Source organism: Leptonychotes weddellii, chromosome 7, assembly GCF_054177405.1.
Source record: "Leptonychotes weddellii isolate Sample4059 chromosome 7, ASM5417740v2, whole genome shotgun sequence".
NCBI classification, from domain to species: Eukaryota; Metazoa; Chordata; class Mammalia; order Carnivora; family Phocidae; genus Leptonychotes; species Leptonychotes weddellii.
Window position 1 is genome coordinate 112,486,557 of NC_138375.1, and position 20,476 is coordinate 112,507,032.

The following is a 20,476-nucleotide window of genomic DNA, read 5'->3' on the forward strand; positions in this document are numbered from 1 at the left end:
ATGGTGTAAGATTCATACCCAAACACAAGTCATTATTTTTCCTCTGTAATATCAATTTAAGTGCTTCATAATATTTTTAGCTAGAAAATAATTATTTTTTTAATTAACCATTTGAGGGAAATTAGGTAGTTTGTAAATTTTTTTTCTACTATGATCAGTATTGAAATCCTTGTAGCTAAATCTTCACACAGATCCTCACTTATTTCCTTAGCATAAATGTCCAGAAGCATAATAACTGGTTTGAAAGAATGGGTCATATTTTAAGGCTTTTGATTTGAGTTGCAAAAGAGTCCACTACAAGGACTGTAGCTCATAGTAAATGACAGAAAGTACCCTTTTGGAAGGTACCTTGAGTAAATAAAAATGGAACATATCTTAGTTTTCTAGGGCTTCCATAAGAAAATACCACAGAATGCTGGTGGCTTAAACATCAGAAATTAAAAAACAAAACAAGGGGCGCCTGGGTGGCTCAGTCATTAAGCGTCTGCCTTCGGCTCAGGTCATGATCCCAGGGTCCTGGGATCGAGTCCCACATCGGGCTCCCTGCTCGGCAGGAAGACTGCTTCTCCCTCTCCCACTCCCCCTGCTTGTGTTCCTGCTCTCACTCTCTTTCTCTCTGTCAAATAAATAAATAAAATCTTTAAAAAAATAAAAAAAATAAAAAACAAAACAGAAATTAATTTTCTTGCAGTTCTGGGGTCTGGAGGTCCAAGATCAAAGTACCAGCAGGGCTGCACTCTTCTGAGAAGTCTCTCTGGCTTACAGATGGCCATCCTCTTGCTGCCTCTTTATATGGTCATTCCTCTGTGCACATGTACCCCTGGTGTATCTTTCTCTTTGTATAAGGACATCAGTCATATTGGATTAGGGCCCCACGCTAATAGCCTTATTTTAACTTATCACTTCTTTAAAGACCTTCTCATCAATTACAGTTACATTCAGAAGTATTGGGGGCTAGGGTTTCAACATATGAATTTTGGGGTGGGGACATGATTAAGTCCATACCAGAATCCTAACTGCAAAAAGAGACTCTTGGATGTCATAAAAAGTTGGTTAAAATAATTGGAGTTGCTGCTTTCTGGAAATACAGGTTATCATAGTTTTCCCTTTCTCCCCCAGTTCATCCTTTTCCCCTTTCTCCCATTCTCTTTCTTCTTCTAGGTATAATTTAGGTACAGTAAAATATACCTAAAATATACCCTTTTTAGTGTGTAGTTGTAGGAGTTGTGTAACCACCACATTCAGTTAGGTTTCTGTAATCAAGCTTGCAAGAGGGATGGATTTGGAAGGCTGAGACACACTGGTAAGCAAAGTAAAACCAAGAAACAAACTCAGGCAATGATCTGAAAGGTAAAATAGGAAAAAAAAGTTTTTCTTCTTGAATGATCTGAGGGGTAGGAAATTGACTGCTTCATTTAAGTGTTTATATAATACTCCGTATTCACTGTGTCTACCTTTACCAATCTAATCTCCAAAAAGAATCCAACATCCCAGTTATCTTGCATTTATTCTGGCTTCATAAATGTCTCTTAAACATGCTTGTGTTGCTTCCCAACATCTCCTAAACTCCTTCTATATATAAGAGCTTTTAAAAAAAGATTTATTGATTTACTAGAGAGAGCGAGTGAGCCTCTGTGAAGCTTTCCTAGTCTGTAGAAATTAAACCCATAATGGATTCCCAATTAGGTGGTATGGAGGATTTTTAAAAAACAATATAGGAGAAAACTGTTACTTTGGAATTTATAATTTGGATAAGAAGATAAGTTATGGTCTTAATCACTTTCCTTCAGAAATTCATCTTTTACTGTTATAACCTTTTTTGTACTCTTTTTTTTTTTTTTTTTTTGAGAGAGAGGGGTGGGAAGGGCAGAGGGAGAGGGAGAGAGAAAATCTTAAGCAAGCTCCATGCCCAGGGTGGAGCCCTAGCTAAGGTTCAATCACACAACCCTGAGATCAGGACCTGAGCTTAAAATGGGTTTGATGCTTAACTGACTGCGCCACGTAGGCGCCCCTAAAATACATTTCTTTTTTTTTTTTTTAAGATTTTATTTATTTGACAGAGAGAGACACAGCGAGAGAGGGAACACAAGCAGGGGGAACGGGAGAGGAAGAAGCAGGCTTCCCGCGGAGCCGGGAGCCCGATGTGGGGCTCGATCCCAGGACCCTGGGATCATGACCTGAGCCGAAGGCAGACGCTTAACGACTGAGCCACCCAGGCGCCCCCTAAAATATATTTCTTAAGGTCTAATCTTTCATGTGAGGTGTAATCTTGGGCATCCTGGAAGACAGTGCCCTATAAATATCGCATTATCACCTTAAACAACTATGTTCATCATCTCCCCCACTCCCTCCAAAATAGTTTCCTTTCTTAATTTTGTAGTTCTTTCAGGCTACAATTTTAGTGTTCCAGATTTCAAACACTGGAATGCTTTTGTTTTCTTCATTCTTTATCATCAGTCGGTTAGCAAATCCTGACATACCTGAATTTTGTGGGTTTTTCTGTAACAAAAAGGTAATAGCTTCCTACTGTCCTCTTTTAATCGGGAGCACACTGATCACTATCATGCTGTGTATCATTCTTGATATCTGCTTCTCCCTATTAGAATGTAAGCTCTTTGAGGGCAGAGAGTTTTGTCTGTTGTTTACTGCCATATTCCCAGCACCTGGTATATTTGTTGAACTGAGCACTTAGTATGTACCAGGCACTGTGCATTTACGTACAGAATTTCATTTAATTTTTACCACAGTGGGGAGGTGTTAAATTGTTCTTTCAGATGATAAAACTGGCTAAGTTTTAAAAAAAGGTTAAGTGACTTACCCAGTCACACAACTGGATGATCTCACAGTTGGTAGGTGGTAGTACCAGACTCTAGTTTGTCCTTAAGCTATGAAGCTTAATCTCTATGCCTTTGAACTAATTTTGACTACTGTCTAAATTTCAAGGCGTTCCATAATGTCCAAGACTCTAAACCTATCTTACCCATTACTGTTTTCTATCAAAAACCTCTTGCTCCAAACTAGTCTACTTACTACTGTTCCTTGAACCTTATGTGGTTTTTTTGTTTCCTCTCTATTTTGCTCATGTGAAGTCGCTTTAGAAATTTTATGTAGCTTTTGAATCTGAGATTGAGTGCATGTTCCATCTCTTTCACCACTCAATGCTGAATACTCCAGGATGCAGTGAGGAATACCACATCTTCAGTATTTACCATGTCCCACTCCTTGTATCTTGCTTGGCACGCAAAGGTTCAATAAGTGGAAGCCGTTATAACTTGCTTGCATTTGCACCTGAGTGAGGGTCGGTAAGGCACTTACCGGGGGTGCGTGATATTTATGTATAATGTCTTTGTGTTTAACTCCTTTGGCCCCGGTTTGTTATAAAATGCTTTAAAAAAGCTAACGTGTTGGGAAAGAAGCAACGCATAGTTAACGTAAACCTATAAAATGATGTGTTCCCTTTAGTAAAATGAAAATGCCAGCTGTCGGAGTGCGCGAAGGGAGGCTGAGAGGGGCGTCGGAAGGGCTTCACAGATGGCCGCAGGGTGGCGGCGGGTCTCGCGCCACGCCTCGGTCGCAAATCGGAAGCGCTTGTGGCACACCGCCGCCCTTCACCTGGCCTCCGGCTCGCTTTTGCGCAGGGCCACGTGCCAGTGTTTTAGTTTAACCGCGCGTCGGGCCCCCGTAAACGGTAACTGCCTTTCCCGACCAGGCCTTTACCCTCCATCTTTGTGCGGGCGGGGGGCGGAGAGGATGCCAGGTGTAGCGGCCCGGCCGAACTGCGGCGGGTAAATCCAGGCCTCCAACCCCAACAGTGAAGTTTTCAAAAAGCCCGCGCGTGGCGCCCCAGGCCATATCCGTTGGGAACGGCCCCCTGCGCGCCCCCGCTCACTCCCCCCTACCCCCAAGCTCAGGGCGGGGGGGAAGGCGTCGGGGTGGCAGGCAGGTTCTCAGGTTCCGCACACAGGGGGCGCCGGGGCCAGCGCGCACCAGGGAGCGCGCCCGTCCAGCGGCGGCCGAAAACGGAAGTGGGCACGAGCGGATCGCAGTGATTGGCTGAACCCACATGTCTCTCAAGGGGCTGGCGCGAACGCCACTGCGGAGTTGGGCGAGGGGATACGGCAAGGGGAGGGGGCAAAACACTGGGAACAGCCGCGGGGCTGGGAGGAAATGAATTGCGGAGGTGCGCGGAGAGCAGGGAGAGTCCCTGGTCAGGGAACACGGGGGAGCCAGGGTGTGAAAGCGTGGCTGTAGAGGCGGTGGCGGGAGCAACGCAGGCCGAGGGCTTGAATCGACCGCGGAGGGCGGGGAGTCTGTGACCGAGAGCGGCGCTGCGGCGCGGTAGGCGGGACTAGGGAGAGCGACGCAGGGATTGGCGGGCAGCTCTGGGCTGCCGTACGTCGGCGGTGACGCACGCCTCGGGGAGGGTGCGCGCGCGTTCAGCGGCCTCTTTGTGTGGTGCCCAGATAGGGGAGCGGAGGTGGCGGTGGCGATAGCGGCGGCTTTGGTTGTCTTCCAGTCTCCTCGGCTCGCCCTCTAGCCGGCACCTCTCCCCTTCCCTCCCCCTTCCTTTTTTCCTCCTTCCCTCCCCTTCCCTTCCTCCCTTCCCCGTCGGTGACCGGCGGTGGCGGCTCCAGCAACGGCTGGGCCCAAGCTGTGAAGAGGCCTTAGCCAACGATAACGGCGACGGCGAAACCTCGGAGCTCGCAGGGCGGGGGGAAGGCCCGGGCCGTGGAGATGGAGAATTCCCAGTTGTGTAAGCTGTTCATCGGCGGCCTCAATGTGCAGACGAGTGAGTCGGGCCTGCGCGGCCACTTTGAGGCCTTTGGGACTCTGACGGACTGCGTGGTGGTGGTGAACCCCCAGACCAAACGCTCCCGTTGTTTTGGCTTCGTGACCTACTCCAATGTGGAGGAGGCCGATGCCGCCATGGCCGCTTCGCCCCATGCCGTGGACGGCAACACGGTGGAGCTGAAGCGGGCGGTGTCCCGGGAGGATTCGGCGCGGCCCGGTGCCCACGCCAAGGTTAAGAAGCTCTTTGTCGGGGGCCTTAAGGGAGACGTGGCCGAGGGCGACCTGATCGAGCATTTCTCGCAGTTTGGCACAGTGGAAAAGGCCGAGATTATTGCCGACAAGCAGTCGGGAAAGAAGCGTGGCTTCGGCTTCGTGTATTTTCAGAATCACGACGCGGCCGACAAGGCCGCGGTTGTCAAGTTCCATCCGATCCAGGGCCATCGCGTGGAAGTGAAGAAGGCCGTCCCCAAGGAGGATATCCACTCCGGTGGGGGCGGAGGCGGTTCCCGGTCCTCCCGAGGCGGCCGAGGCGGCCGGGGTCGCGGCGGTGGTCGAGACCAGAACGGCCTTTCTAAAGGCGGCGGCGGCGGTTATAACAGCTACGGTGGTTACGGCGGCGGCGGTGGCGGCGGCGGCGGCGGCGGCTACAATGCCTACGGAGGCGGCGGAGGCGGTTCGTCCTACGGTGGAAGCGACTACGGTAACGGCTTCGGCGGCTTCGGCAGCTACAGCCAGCACCAGTCCTCCTATGGGCCCATGAAGGGCGGCGGCGGCGGCGGTGGCGGTGGCAGCAGCTGGGGCGGTCGTAGTAACAGTGGACCTTACAGAGGCGGCTATGGCGGTGGAGGTGGTTATGGAGGCAGCTCCTTCTAAAAAAAAAAATCTAAAAATGCCTGGGAGTGGCTATAGGGGTAGCTCTTTTCAACAACCCAGCTAGGGTCAACTCCTAAGTTCCTTCCTCTCCTACCGCCTTCCCCATTTTTCCCTTGGGGGAGCCGCTTCTAAGGCTGCTTATCCTTGGGGGTGTTGCCCTATTTGCCTGCCACCTCTCTTGTCTCTCCCTCTGAAGATGGACTCGGCCCCACATACACATTTTTGTGTTACAGTCATTGATGGACTCTATTTTTTTATTATTACTTGGACCTTGGTCGTTTTTATACTAGCAAAATGTCTTGTTTTAATTTGTGTTTTTTGGGGGGGAGGGAGTGAACTTGCTGATTCTGTAGCAAAACCTGGGCGGGGGTTGGGGTGGGGGGTAGTTTACTTTGTTGTAAGGACTTGATATCTGGCTACAGCGTTTTCTATGAAATCTACTTGGATTCCATGCCTGAAATTTGAAAGCATATGTACAAAAATCATTTTTACGTTTTATTTTTAATAAATCATTGTGTTTGACCGTATATGTCTAACATTTTTTTTCTAGGATCCATTCCGTACCGTTTTAAGGGATATTAGTTAAAAATTTTTCGTGTTAATTCTTAATTCTTGATGTGTACTTAGAGAAACTTTTAAAAGGTCCTTTGGTGGGTTTTTTTTTTTTTTTTTTTTTCTGTTGCCCTTCTAGTGACGTGTTGAATTTTATCCCTTACAGGCAAAACTTTTGAAGTGGTGGATGTAGCTTTTTAAAATCTTTAAAGTTTCTGTGCATCCATCTCTTGTACTAAGCGATTTGCTTACCATCTTGACATGGTCACTTCTTTCTATGAGAATTTACTTCAAAGTATGTACTGTGTAGTCCGAAAAGAAATAGTTTGTGTTAAGCATGTGTTTTCATTCATATAAACTGTTTAAAAATTTTCAGATGGCCTAGTTTCATCCCTCTTACTGGTTTGTCTGTAATGAATGGTTACTAATAAGGGTTATATTTTACTCTTAAACTAAACGCATTTTTGTATTTTCAGAGCAGGTTTAAACGTTTTTTCCTATAGCTGAACTGTTGTCCTCTTGGAATTCCTTCCCCCAACCTTTGTAGCACCATCTACTGGCAGAATGGCAGTATATCTGCAAAGCAATTTGTTTAAAAAACTTGTTTAGGATAATTGCATCAGATTTAGAAGTTTTGCCATCAAAAACCTGTGCAGACTTTGGTTACACATTTACTTGTAACTAAGATGGGCTTTACGGGAATGTAGTTAACAGTCCATATCACAATTGCCCTTTCTAGAGGAGATTTGAAAATGTAAACTGCTATGCATAGCTTGGGCAATGGCCCCAAATTGCTATGACAACTAATGAACCAGCTACGTGTACTGGTATCTTAGGTGCAAGTTGTAAAGCAAAATATTTGTGTATTCTGCTTGGTTAACAAATGTATATTTGTAGCCCTTTCATGCAGTAGAATTCAAGTTGTTGTTTATAAAAAACAAAACAAAACAATGATATAGGAGAAAATTGCCTTCCTGGATAGAAATATAGAATAGCAACGTTTATGGATATCACAAATAAAGAATTCAATTCTTTACATGATTGAGTGAGAGTATGTATAACCTGGTGGGTGGGTTCAGAGTACCTATAAAATAGTACACTTGATTTAATGTTATGGTAAAATTTTTAACTTGAATATTGCATTTAAAAGCCCATATGTATAGTAAGAAGCTTTCTGAAGGGGAGGTTAATGGGCTTTAAAGTAAAAGACTAATTTAGCATTGACTCTCTTAGTTCTTATTACTGTATATTTCTTAATATCTAATTCTTGCCAAATTTTTTTATCTTAATTGCTAGGGGTTTTCATTTCGAGAGATATGAAAAAAGGTCAAGATTTTGAGGCAAGATTATGGCTGCTCAGTAGTCACTTTGACAAAAAATAGCTGATGTTTGGTACAGATAACTTGAGTATACCTTTATGACAAATGGGTTAGATGCTTTTGCACGAGTAAATATAGTCAAATCTTTCGCTCTAAAATGGTTCTGCAGTTTCCTTAAATTTATTTTTCATTTTTAGTGAAACATGATACTACATGTGGGCTTCTTCATTTGGTAGTTTAGTCCGTTTTTTGAGTGCCTCTAAGATATATGCTTAAAGTTTTTATTATAATTATTACTCCGCTTGCCTTTTACTCAGCTTTAGCGGGAAGATCCAATTCTGGGTCAGTTGGACTAGTCCCCTTTTTGGAGGGTTTCCAAAGTCTGATAAGGTTATTGTTATTTTGTATTCCCAACATAGTGACTTCTAACAAGTAAAATGAATGATGTAAAAGGATTACCTGTTAATTAGAAAAGCAACTCAAGGTGCTGTTCATGGTATTAACACTTCATTGTTGTGTATTTACCTTTATAGATTTCTGTAATCTGGACTGCTATTTAGTGAAGGCAAAAGCATAGTGGTATTTAGTCTTTCTGGAATTCTTCTTGTCAATTTTTATAGAAGCATTTTTGACATAACAAGTATTTTTTCTTTTGGGGGGCCACCAGGTGTATTTTTTAAGTCCTTTCACCTATGAGAACTATCTGAACCTTATTACTTAAAATTTAAGAATTCATGAGAGGAGGTGGTACAGAATCTAGTCAGAACTGAATACAATTTTTGTGCCATGCTCGAATCTAATTTTAAAGATTATAAAAATAAAAATGAACCTATTTTTTGTCTCCCTCTTGTGAAGAACTTTTACATTTACAGGATTTTTAGTATAAATTCAGTGGTAATTATTAGTTGAACATGCTTTGAAAGATTTATGTATTAAAGATTGATGGTAGTTTTAAATCTTAAGCTCGCAAATGCTTAATGTTTATAGGGATAACTACAGAATGATACACTGATTGTTTCTTCCTATAATTTAGTGATTTTCAACATAATTTCTTAATTAAATCTGCTTCACGATAAATTTTTGCATTTAAGCAAGGTTAAAGGGTTTGAGGATACTTGAAAATTTGGTGTTTATGATTATTCCTCTCAAGACCAGAAGTGACAGCATCTTAATTGGTAGGCTTTCTTTACTTTTAAGTGCTTTCTTTTATCAAATTTGAGAATTGGTGTTTTATGTTAAATTTTGTATGCCGGTATCTTTGCTGACTGAAAGTGGACTTTTGGATGTTGGATTGATTTGAGCAAAACTGCAACTAGACAGTATGTGGATTTTACCTAGAAAGATAACATTTGATAAGTCTATCCTATTTTAACCACCACGAGTGAAAGATTTTGATTATTGGGAAAAATTTCTTCTGTTTCAGAAGGCCCTATTTTGTTTCCATCTAAAACAGGGCAACAGAAATTGCCTCCAAACCAGAGTAGGACAGTGCTTTATTCTTAATGTCTCTTTGCAGGTTACTTTGATGTGCCTTTGTTTCATGCTTTCTATTAAAAGTGAAAATACATTGTAAGATTTTTTTCAATAAAGAATCCCTTGAAAGAATAGGTAAAGCCTAAGAAACATACTTTCTGCAATATGTTATTTAAAAAATTGTTATGTTGCATAACATTTGGATTGTCACAGAAAATAGCATTATTACTAGGAAATAGAAAATACAGAAATCTTGCTGAATCTTGGGGCTGGTGTATTTTAAAAATAAATTTACTAGTGTTAAATAACTGATTATAAGTCAAACTAAATGAAAAGTGAGTGAGTATTCTACCAATATGACCAAATCCTCTTCTCAAGGATAATCATTAATAAGTTTATATTCAGCTAGCTCTTTTTTGTATGCACTTAAATTAATTTTTTAAAATAGGATTATATAGTTTTGCGTTTTTTATGTATATCAATAATATTCTCATATATAAAGACAAATAGACCTTCCTCTTTCTATTGTCTATACAGTTGACCCTTGAACAAAATGGGGGTTGGGCCATTGACCCCCCCCCATGCAGTTTAAAATCTATAAGTTTTGACTCTCCCAAAACCTAACTACTAATATCCTGTCAGCTGGCTGTCTTAGCTATAACCTAGTCAATTAGCACATATTTTGTATATTATATATATCATATATTGTATTCCTATAATGTAAGCTAGAGAGAAGAAAATTAAACTCACAAGGAAGAGAAAGTGACATTTACAGTACTGTATTTAATGAAAAAGATCGCCAGGTGGACCTGTATAGTTCAAAGCTGTGTTGTTCAAGGGCCAACCATAAATGTTCCATAGTTTAGTTGTCCTATAACTTAAAATACTCCTTTTGACAGATTGAGGTTTTTTCTCTTGATCTGATGAATAATGCAGTGATTATTATCCTTGCAGATAAGTTCTTGCTGATCACATGTGTACTTAATTGATTAGATGGTTAACTCAGAGTTAAATGTGCTAGACAGAAAGCAGCAGTTTTGTGATTTCATACGTATTTTCAGTTCTTAGTATACATACAGAGAAAGGTACATACTCACACTTGCAGTTTTTTAAAGCCTTAGGGTAAATTCAGTGAAAACATTTTAGAGAAAATTTTCAAAGCTGGATTATACATGATAGAACAGTTAATGGCCTTATTTCAGGAACATATTGCTGTCCTCCCCTTTTGTTTTCTCCAGTGGTTTTTATTGCAGCCGTATTTGACAGTTTTTCCATATGATGGCTACATACTATCACTTAAGACATTTCATTATTGTCTGAAATAAAGGTACCACTGATTGTGTTTCCTGTGTGCCTTGTGCTAGGTACTCTGTGCATCATTTATTGTAGTCCGCAGAATAACTCTATGAGGAGATCCTATTGTCTGTGTGTTGTGTATTAGCTACAGGCTACCTCATTTAATTTGCTGAAGATCATGGAACTATTGAGAACAAGAAATAGGAATCTTTTTGCTTATTTTTAAAAAGCATTGTAAAGGTAAAAAAAAATTGCTCCTGTTTTCTCCCAGTGTCCAGAGATAACCTTTGTTAACAGTTTGTCTACTTCTAGATCTTTTTCTTTGCATGGCAAGATAGATACATATGCATATATATGAATTTTAACATCAAAGACATTCCTCTGTATTGATACATATATCTTATATGACTATATGGTGTACTATAGTATGGACGTGCATAATTTATTAGCATATTTCCAGTTTTTCTTCTGTTTTTAATTTAAAACTTTTTTGCAGGCTTTGTGTTGCCATTTGCAACATATAAAAGAGGGAAAAAAGTACAGGAGCCTGGCTGGAAGCTATTTATACTAGTATACAGATAGTTCTCTGAGAAATCTGCTAGAGCCCTACAAGGATTTTTTTGATATTTAGTCATTTTTCCTCCCAGCTTTGTGTTTCAGTTTATGAGAGTTGATTAAAAAATATGTAATGTATCTGCATTAAAAATAAGCCTTTATATTCTAAAGGGACTATACAGTGAAGGTGGGGAATTTATAGCAATAGACAATTTTTTGTTCTTTTCTAGTTTATTCTACCTAAAACTTGTACCATCATATTTCAGGTGTGTGTGAATAGAGGTTTTTCACTGCAGAAATTGTTTTTAGTTGAATTAAGCGACTTGCTAAGTACTTCCTCAAGAAGCTCTTGAGAAAGAGAAAATAACAGACTGGAAAGGGTATGCTGGGAGAGGTTTACTCTGGATCAGAGGTGGGCAATACCTACCCAAAATCTAAATTTCCAATTGAAACGTGAATTCAGATCTTACTATTTAACCTTGGTAAGTCAACTTATTTTTCCTGGACTTTTTCCCGTGATGTGAAGACTAATTGCTTAGATCCTTTCCAATTTGATATTGTTAGTTTTTAGTCCTATTTGGTAATTAATTCAGTAATGGCCTTTGAGAGGAACCCTGGCACTGGTTTATAATTCATTAAACAATTTATTGAGCATGACTTAGCTAAATAATACATAAGGATGAGCCCTTGCTCACAAGATACCCACAGTTTAGTTGGGTGGTGGGAATTTAAGCAATTATGATAGAGTGTGGGCATTTTAGTCAGACATATATATGAGCAGTGAGTGTGACTTTATGTGTGGGTCAAGGGAAACGTTAGAGAAGAGACATTGGCACTAGTCTTGACATTTAGAATAGGTGGATGAGGTGGCCAGAGGCCATTCCACAGCTTTTTTTTTTTTTTTTTAGGATTTTTATTTATTTGAGATAGAGTGAGAGCATAAGCAGGGCAGAGGGGCAGAGGGAGAGGGAGAAGCAGGGTCCCTGCTGAGCAGGGCGCCTGCCATGGGGCTCGATCCCAGGACCCCGGGATCATGACCTGAGCCGAAGGCAAACGCTTAACTGACAGCCACCCAGGCGCCCCCTATTCCACAGCTTATACCAAAATGCAGAGCCTAATGTATTGGGCTCTTTACATTTTTTCTTGCATTACTAGACTGCAATGTAGACCTTAAAAGCACATCATCCATTTTAATTTTTTGCATTATTTTAAGATTCAGGATTTTTGCTAAGTATTGATAGCAAAATCAGCAGAACTTATTCAATGATAGAAATACAAAACAGGTGAAGTATTAAGTGGGAAATGATGATCCTATATATTAATGAATCTGTCCATAAAGAGTGTAATTCACCTTTGGGAGACCCCTTTTATTAAGCTGCAGTTAGCAGTATGCTCACTGCATTTTCATCTTTTAAATATATTTTGATTTATTAGCTGATTTTAAAATATAATTTTGTTAGAAAATGACTTCTACAGTGATTAAGTCAGTTTGTGATACAAAATTTGCCATAATTGAAAGGTTATATGTTCTCTACATTTCATTTTAAAAATAAAGTTAACATTTGTATAATTTGGGGGGAGGCAGTATTTGAAAAATAAGTGGGCATTAATTATTAGCCTCAAATTGAATTTGACTTTAGCACTTCATGAATGTTCTTGATGTTTAAATTTAGTCTTTTGCTAATTATAATGTGTGGAATTATTTTAGTTGGGAAATAGAATTTATTACTCATTTCAAAGAGAGGCACACAAATGGTTTGAGAACATTAGTCTTTGACACTGGAACTTGCTTTTTGGGTGAACTTCACATTCTCCCTAAATGAGAATTTAAATGCTACTAGATAAAATGTTTCTCATAAAAAGCATATATATTTGAAAGCTGCTTTTGAAAAAAGAATCCCAGAGTAGGAAGGGCAAATTGAGTCTCATGTACTTACTTTTTCCACCTACTTTTTTGCTTGCACTTGGAGCTAGATGAGTTGAATATTCACTGAGGAAAAGGATTAATGAAAATACCTTCCTAGGTAGGCATTCTTTTCTTATCTGTGCGCCTCCTCTTCCCAGGCAGATTCTCTTAGGCTCCTTTGATTATTTTACTACCACTTTGGTTTGCTAAAAATAAAATAATATTCCCCCAAAAAACCTACCTGAAATAGGTTCGTGTCATCATCTTTAAAATTCTCTGATGTGAACTAAAATTCCTTGATGTGTACCATTTAAATGACATGCTTATTTCCCAGTGTTTACCATTTTCATCAGGTATTGATCACCTTTGTGCAAAAGACCTCTAGAATCTGGAGATAGATAGCAGTGAGACAAACATGGTTCCTGTCTTCAAATAACTTGCATTCTGATTGAAATTCATTTTCTTTTGAAATGATGGATCCTTTCCTTTTCAGCATCACGGCACCATCTCAGATTGTTAACACCATACAAACAGTTTGGAGTTCGGCTCATTGTTATTTAGTGTACATTCTCTGATTATATTAAGGCTTCACTCCTTCACTGGTTTCTTGTTTGGATACCATATGAAAGGTGCATTTTTTTTGATGCTTATGTTGCAAATAAAATTTGCCTCAGAGTAATCATCTGATTTAATATTTCATAGTCCTTAAGGACATACATTTTGGCATCAAATAGTCTAGATTTTATTCCTGACCCTGTCACTTTCTAGTTCTGTGACACTGAACAAGTTGAACTGAACCTCAGTTTCCTTGTCTTTAAAAAGGAGAGACTATTAGTAATACCTGTCTCACAGGGTTGTTGAACAGATTGAGTGAAAAATGCATTTAAAGGACTTAAACTATATTCTCTGGTACATAGTAATGTTAAAATTATGACCTCTGATAAAGAGGCGTGACTGCCTAGTAAAAGGTGTACCTTTATTTCACCTCCAACCCCCAACCACGTGGTATTTGCACAGTTAGGTGAATGAATAACTGTCTTGAAAAGGGTAGTGACATATGTGTATATAGTCTGTAGAGCAATCTTAGTACTGAGATTTTTTTTTTTTTAAAGATTTTATTTACTTACTTGTCAGAGCACAAGTAGCAGGAACAGCAGAGGGAGAGGGAGAAGCAGGCTCCTCACTGAGCAGGGAGCCCCAGGACCCTGGGATCATGACCTGAGCTGAAGACAGAGGCTTAACTGACTGAGCCACCGAGGTGTCCCCTGATACTGGTTTTAAACTAGGCTTTGCCCTTGTTGGTTGAGCTTGGATATGGGAACCTCCTAAACTTCTGCTCTTTCAACTGTAGTAGGAGAGGTATGAACCATGTTAGCTGTCTGTAAGGGTTTAAGTATTTGTTGCTATGAGGGAGGTATAAATAATGTGATTGTTGAGGAGAACTATCTTTCATGTTGGAAGAAAGATCAAGGAAAGCATTGTGGAGGATACAGCATTTGACCTAAAAAAATTGGCCACATAGAGAAGAATGGGGAGAAAAAGATAATTTCAGGTAGAGGGACAAATTGGCAGAGACATGCAGCCTATGTGCTAAACATTGTACAAGTTACATTTACACATGTTCTGACTGGATCCATTCACTAACCCTCTGCTTCACAGATTGATGGCTGAAGCTCATCTCAGAACGGTTCAGTAACTTTTCCAAGGTCCCCAGCTGCTTGAGCTGGGAGTTGAATCCAAGTCTGACCGATTCCAGTGGTCATACTCTTCCCACTAAACTTGATTTGCTTCCAAATACAGGTGGCTAATTTGTACTAAGGGTAAAGGGGATTTATGGGAAATAAATTGGGAGAAGTTGGAACCACATTACTGAGGTCTTTGAGTAGTATGCTAAGGAGTTTGGGCCTTATCTGGCAGGCAGTGGAAATCACTAAAGGCTATTGAGCAACAATAGTGGTAGTGAGACTGTTAATTTAGGAAGATTAACTCAGTAGCGCAGAGTAGAATAGATGGCAGTTCAGTGATAACTCAGGTGACAAGGTTGTTAAGACAGCTCATGTTAACCAGGTAGGAAAATGAGCACGAACAAGGAGGTAGTGCTGGAAATAGGGAATATGAGGGAAGTTGAGAAAGTCTAATTGTCAAATGACTGGGTATGTGGGAGGAATAGTTGCATCAGAATTACTGTGTGACTAGGAGGATGGTGATACACCTGGGAATGGAAAGAAGAGATTTAGATTTAGGTTTCGAACATAGTGAGTTGAAGACGCTGGTAAGCACAGTGATGTATTGTGTCTTTTGAGGATAGCTTTACAAAATGATTACTGTGCTGGGTATTCTCTTTTTGCCCCTCCTGGCCCACTCTCCACTTTTCTCTTTCTTGTGTTCTTGGGAGCTTGATTTTTTTTTTTTTTTTAAGATTGTATTTATTTATTTGAGAGAGCGAGAGCCAGAGCCAGAGCGAGGTGAAGGGTAGAGGGAGAAGCAGACTCCCCGCTAAGCAGGGAGCCTGATGCAGGGCTCGATCCTGGGACTCCAGGATCATGAGCTGAGCCTTTGAAGGCAGATGCTTAACCGACTGAGCCACCCAGGTGCCCTGGGAGCTTGATTCTTAAAGAACTGCATATTTCTTTGGCTTCTCTTTTGGGTTTAGGCAGTAGGAGAAACCAGCAAGAGATCTTAAGGGTGAGAGAAAGGCGAGGTGCATGTATTTGTACCTCCTGTTCCCCAAATGCACATACTCAGCAAACAGGTTTTCAGTGGCCACAACTTTGTTCCAATGGCCCTCTCTTACAGCTCTAGGTCTTTTCTGGTTTCTGGTAACCACTCCCTCCTATAGCTACTTCAGACTTGCTATTGCTGGCCCCAAGATGTTTGTCAGACACTATTGATTTTCCTGTGCCTAAACCCCTGTAAACAACTCCTTTTATTAGCACTTCAATAACTCTGAGTGTGCCTTCTTTTATCTCTTCAGTGAAAAATTTTAAATCCCTTCCACATTTTCTAATGACTTGATATCCCAGGCACCATCACCCTTGGAGAAGACGTAGCTATTTGTAGTAAGTTACTTTCCTGTCATGAGTTTTCTCACATTGTTTGAAATTTAGTGTCTCCCTATTTCTTACTATGTTAGGTGAAATTTATGACTCTTTTGCCTGATGATTCAGCTGAAAGTGGAGTAGTGAACAAGAGACAAAAATCGCTGCCCTCAGTAGAGCTTATATTTTAGTGGAGAGAAACAATGAAACAATCAATTATATGGTGTGTTGGAAGATGATGAGTGAGTGGTATGGAAAAATTACATTAGGGAGTAGGGAGTGCTGGGATGCCTGGGTGGCTCAGTCAGTTAAGCGTCTGCCTTTGGCTCAGGTCATGATCCCAGGGTTCTGGGATGAGTCCCGTGTTGGGCTCCCTGCTCAGCGGGGAGCCTGCTTCTCTCTCTGCCGGCCACTCCCTCTGCTTGTACTTGCTCTCTCTCTCTCTCTGACAAATAGATAAAAATCTTAAAAAAAAAATAAAAAGAGTAGGGAGTGCTGTAAGGCAGGATGTTTGTGAAGAGAGTGTATTTTAAAATAGGGTGGTTTAGGTGGGTCTCTCGAGAAAGTGACATTTGAGGGAAGATTTGAAGGAAATGGGTGCGTGAGCAGTGTAGATACATAGGGGAAGAGCATTCCAGGTAGAAGATTAGGAAAGCAGAAGCTCTGGGGTGGGACTGTGCCTGACGTTTTTGAGGAAAAGTAAGTTGGTCATGGTGGCTGGAGATGGAAGAGGAGCAAAGGAGTGGCTGATGAGATCAGCCGGGCCAGACCATGGAGGCACTTATAAGCTGTTGTAAGGATTTTGGCTTTTACTGCATGAATGGTGAACCATTTCAGGGTTTTGAAGAGAGAGGAATGTCATGATTTGCCTTGAATTATAAAAGAGTCTTTGCTTTCCATCTTTTAGAACAGAATTCCTATTCCTTTGGTGTAGTTGGTTTCAATGAGGGTTAATGAGGAAAGCAATGAGAGCAACTTGGCTGAAGGTGTAAAAGACCCACAAGCTCTTTAATTCTGTGTGTGTATGTGTGTGTGTGTGTGTGTACACCTACATACATATATACATATGAGAGAGAGATTGATTCTTTTTGGCTGAAATAAATCTTAATTGCTGGTGGGCTGTCTTTAGAGGGGCTGCCTGCAAGATTGGCCCTTTTTGGGACACTTGGATTTAGGGAGTGTTCTTAACTGATAAGGGTGGTTCACTCTGTCTAGACTGTGCAAGCAATCTGATTTATGTTAAACACCTTTTTTCTTTCTGGGAGTCTGGAATTTTGATAAGTGGTCGGTAGTGGGTACCTATAAAACATTGAGTAATGAGTCCTTGGGCAGAGATATCACAGAGGAGAGAGCATGGTAGGGACCAAGCATAAAGACGCTTGTACATGGATTCCTCCAGACTCTGCCTATGTCTTTTTTTCGGTATGATTGGACTGCATATCCTTAACTGCATGGCTCTTAAACTCTAGTTGTGAGTACAACACTTAGTGTTGAGTTGAGTTCTGTGATTTCTTCTAGCTAGTCTCTCAATGTTGGGTTGGTCTTGGCAACACCAGTTACAGCCAACTTTTTTTTTTTTAATGTAATCAATTTAAGTGGAAAACATCAGTTTGTGGGTAGAAGGTGCAGTTTTGGAAAACCTATCACATTGGTCAGCCAGCTCTATGTTAAGTGGAAGTTAACTCTTCTGGGAAGTTTCTACTTTGTTCATTTCTTTTCTCTAAAAGCTCTAGGTCTTTTCATTATTGCGTCTTCTAGCAGTTTTGAGCAGCTTCTGGCAGTATTGAGCCTGGGGAGACTCCCTGCCATCATGTAAATCCTTTGTAAGCAAGTTTATAAAAAGGACTGCCTTATATTGGTCTTTAAAATGATCTAAGTGAAAGAAATTGTTGACATAGGCGCCATAAATAATTCCTTAGGGAGAAAAGAAGTATAACTATTAGAAGCAACAGCATCCCATGACAAATGTAGTTATGTCAGTATGTTAGAAGGATCACGTTTTGTTTGCTTGTAAAGTCTCTGCAGTGAAATGTGTAGCAAGCTGGTCTGATTTAACGACTTCATATCACTCCCTTGGGAAGGAAGTTATTCTGTCCTGATCTTGTAATAAGAAGATTTTGATACAGAGAAGATGAGACTTGAGTCACAGAAGGGAGATGGTGGCAAAAATGCCCATGTGACATCTCTCTTCTCAATCTCTACTTTCTTTCTGACTTCAGAGTCACAGCTGGTTGCCCTTAAATCTCTGGATCCATATAGCTATGAGCTTGAAAGCTTTTATTTTCAATTGGCAAAACTGTTTGTTTGCCACCTTCCAATTGATTTTAACCACAGTTTTGGACTTTCATAGTTGAAATTGCAAGACAGTAACTTATCCATAGGCTGGGAAAGATGATGAATGAGGAAGGCAAATATGGATGTATTTAGTAAGAACCATGAAATTATTCATATCCTTTGGCTCTAGTACTCTAATACTAGGAATTTAACCTAAGAAAAAAATGAAAACAGTGTTTGCACGAAGATGGTTATTATAACATTGTCTATAGCAAGAGATTAAAAACTAAAAATGTTAAACATTAGGGAAATGTTTACTAAATAGTGCTCTGTGAAAGGTGAAATGTTAAAAACCTGGTGTCCATCAACAGGTGAATGGATAAACAAAATGTGTATACATACGATGGAATATTATTTAGCTATAAAAAGGAATGAAATTCTGATACATATTAGAACATGGGTGAACCTTGAAAACATTATGCTAAATGAAATAAGCCAGACACAGAAGGACAACTGTATGATTGAACTTCTATGAGGTCTCTAGAATAGGCAAATTCATAGAGACAGAAAGAAAGTAAGATGGAGATTACCAGGGACTTGGGTGAGGAGGGAATGGAGAGTTACTGTTTAATGGAGTTTCTTTGGAAATGATGAAAAAGTTCTGGAGATGGATAGTGGTGATGGTTGCACAACTTTGTGAATGTACTTAATGCCACTGAACTGTGCACTTATAATTGGTTAAAATGGTAAGTTTTATATGTATTCCACCACAATAAAAAATTATAACAAAAATATGTTGTAACATGTATTATTTAATGTGGTATAATATGTAAGTATATTAAAGTAGGATTAAACCAACCTTTTATTTTTTAAAATTTTAAATGAAGTCATGAGAAACTGAAATTATCTAGTTGCAACTATTTACATTTATGAATACCTTTTTTAAAGCTCCACAGAATTACTTACTCAATGTGCCACTTTATTTCTGTTCCTTTTGCCCTCCCCACTCCCCCAAACTGAAAGTTGTGTTCTCCTCCACTGAGTTCCCATAGTTCCTTTTCTGCACCTCTCTGGATTTTTTTTTTTTTTTTTACCACTATTTATATGTGTCCATGTGTAATTTCCCCAACCAGCTTGTAAGCTCTTTGGCATTCTGTTCATGTAGGATTTGTGTTGTAGCTCCCTGGTAAACCCATTGCATAGACAAAGTAAGATAGTCAGTGTGACTGAATTGTAGGAATGCAGTTGTAGAGAGTAGCCAGAATATTTGAACATACTTGCTCATGAGTTTTACATTATGTTAAGCGTGTGCCTGCCTCCATTCTCTGTATCTGCTAGGTGTGCAGACCTGACCTCATTCACATACACGTCACTATATTCTTGATTTTGGTGCTATGTCTTACCTGAATTTTACCTTTCATGTAGAAAAGCCCAGTTTTCTTTGTACCCAGGAAGGAAAGAACCAGAAAAGTGAAACAAGAGCAGCAGTTAGAGGGCCGTGCAGTAAATTTAAAGTGACAACCAACTATGAAAAAGACCGAATGTTCTGTGAAGGAGCATATTTTTCACCCCCGCCCCTTTTTAAGCCATTCGGGGTAGTAATTGGGTCTTGCTTTTGTTATGAAGAGAAGTACGTATTTACCAGCAGAGGGCACCAGTTGCAGATTCACGACTGGAGAGAGGAAGGAATTTTTAGAAGATCCTGAAAAGATGAGTATTTGCAATGTAGTTACCTGTGTGAAGCACCCTGCTTGCTGCTGTAGTTGGTCTGGTTTTTCTTGGAAAAACCAGGTTTTTGGGGTCCGGTGGTGTGCCTCTAGCTTTCCCCAAGACCAGTGTTTGGTTAAGCCTGATTAGTAAGCTAAGGGACCAGAGGAGTCTAGAGTGAAGGACTTTACAATAGTAGGTGTTTGGAAGCATTGGATACCAGCTTGTATTAATATCTTTAGGGGGTTCGGGGCGCCTGGGTGGCTCAGTTGGTTAGGCGACTGCCTTCGGCTCAGGTCATGATCCTGGAGTCCCTGGATCGAGTCCTGCATCGGGCTCCCTGCTCAGCAGGGAACCTGCTTCTCCCTCTGACCCTCCCCGCTCTCATGTGCTCTCTCTCTCGTTCTCTCTGTCTCAAATAAATTAAAAAAAAAAATAAATAAATAAAAAATAAAAAAAATATATCTTTAGGGGGTTCAAATGCTGTTGTTCCCCATCTCCAGGTGAGGTGGAAGGCAGGCATTAGGCCAGGCATTTGAGAATCTGGTTCCACATCCCACTTAGCTTCCTACTTGCCTGGGTGATCTTGAGCCAGTTGCTTTCTTTCTCTCAGCCTCAGTTGGCTTATCTCTAAAATGGAGGTAGTTCCTGCGGTGTACAGTAGTTAGTAGTGGGATTTGAGGTCAGGCAGA

The 20,476-nt window shown here is 40.7% G+C and overlaps 1 protein-coding gene across 1 annotated transcript; it reads left to right on the top strand.

Moving 5' to 3' along the window:
• The first annotated feature begins 4,419 nt into the window (after positions 1-4,419).
• On the top strand, positions 4,420-7,252 carry HNRNPA0 (heterogeneous nuclear ribonucleoprotein A0). Its single transcript, XM_006737217.3, has one exon. It carries the CDS (start codon positions 4,735-4,737, stop codon positions 5,662-5,664), a length of 930 nt encoding a protein of 309 aa, XP_006737280.1. The 5' UTR covers positions 4,420-4,734; the 3' UTR covers positions 5,665-7,252.
• The last annotated feature ends 13,224 nt before the right edge of the window (positions 7,253-20,476 follow it).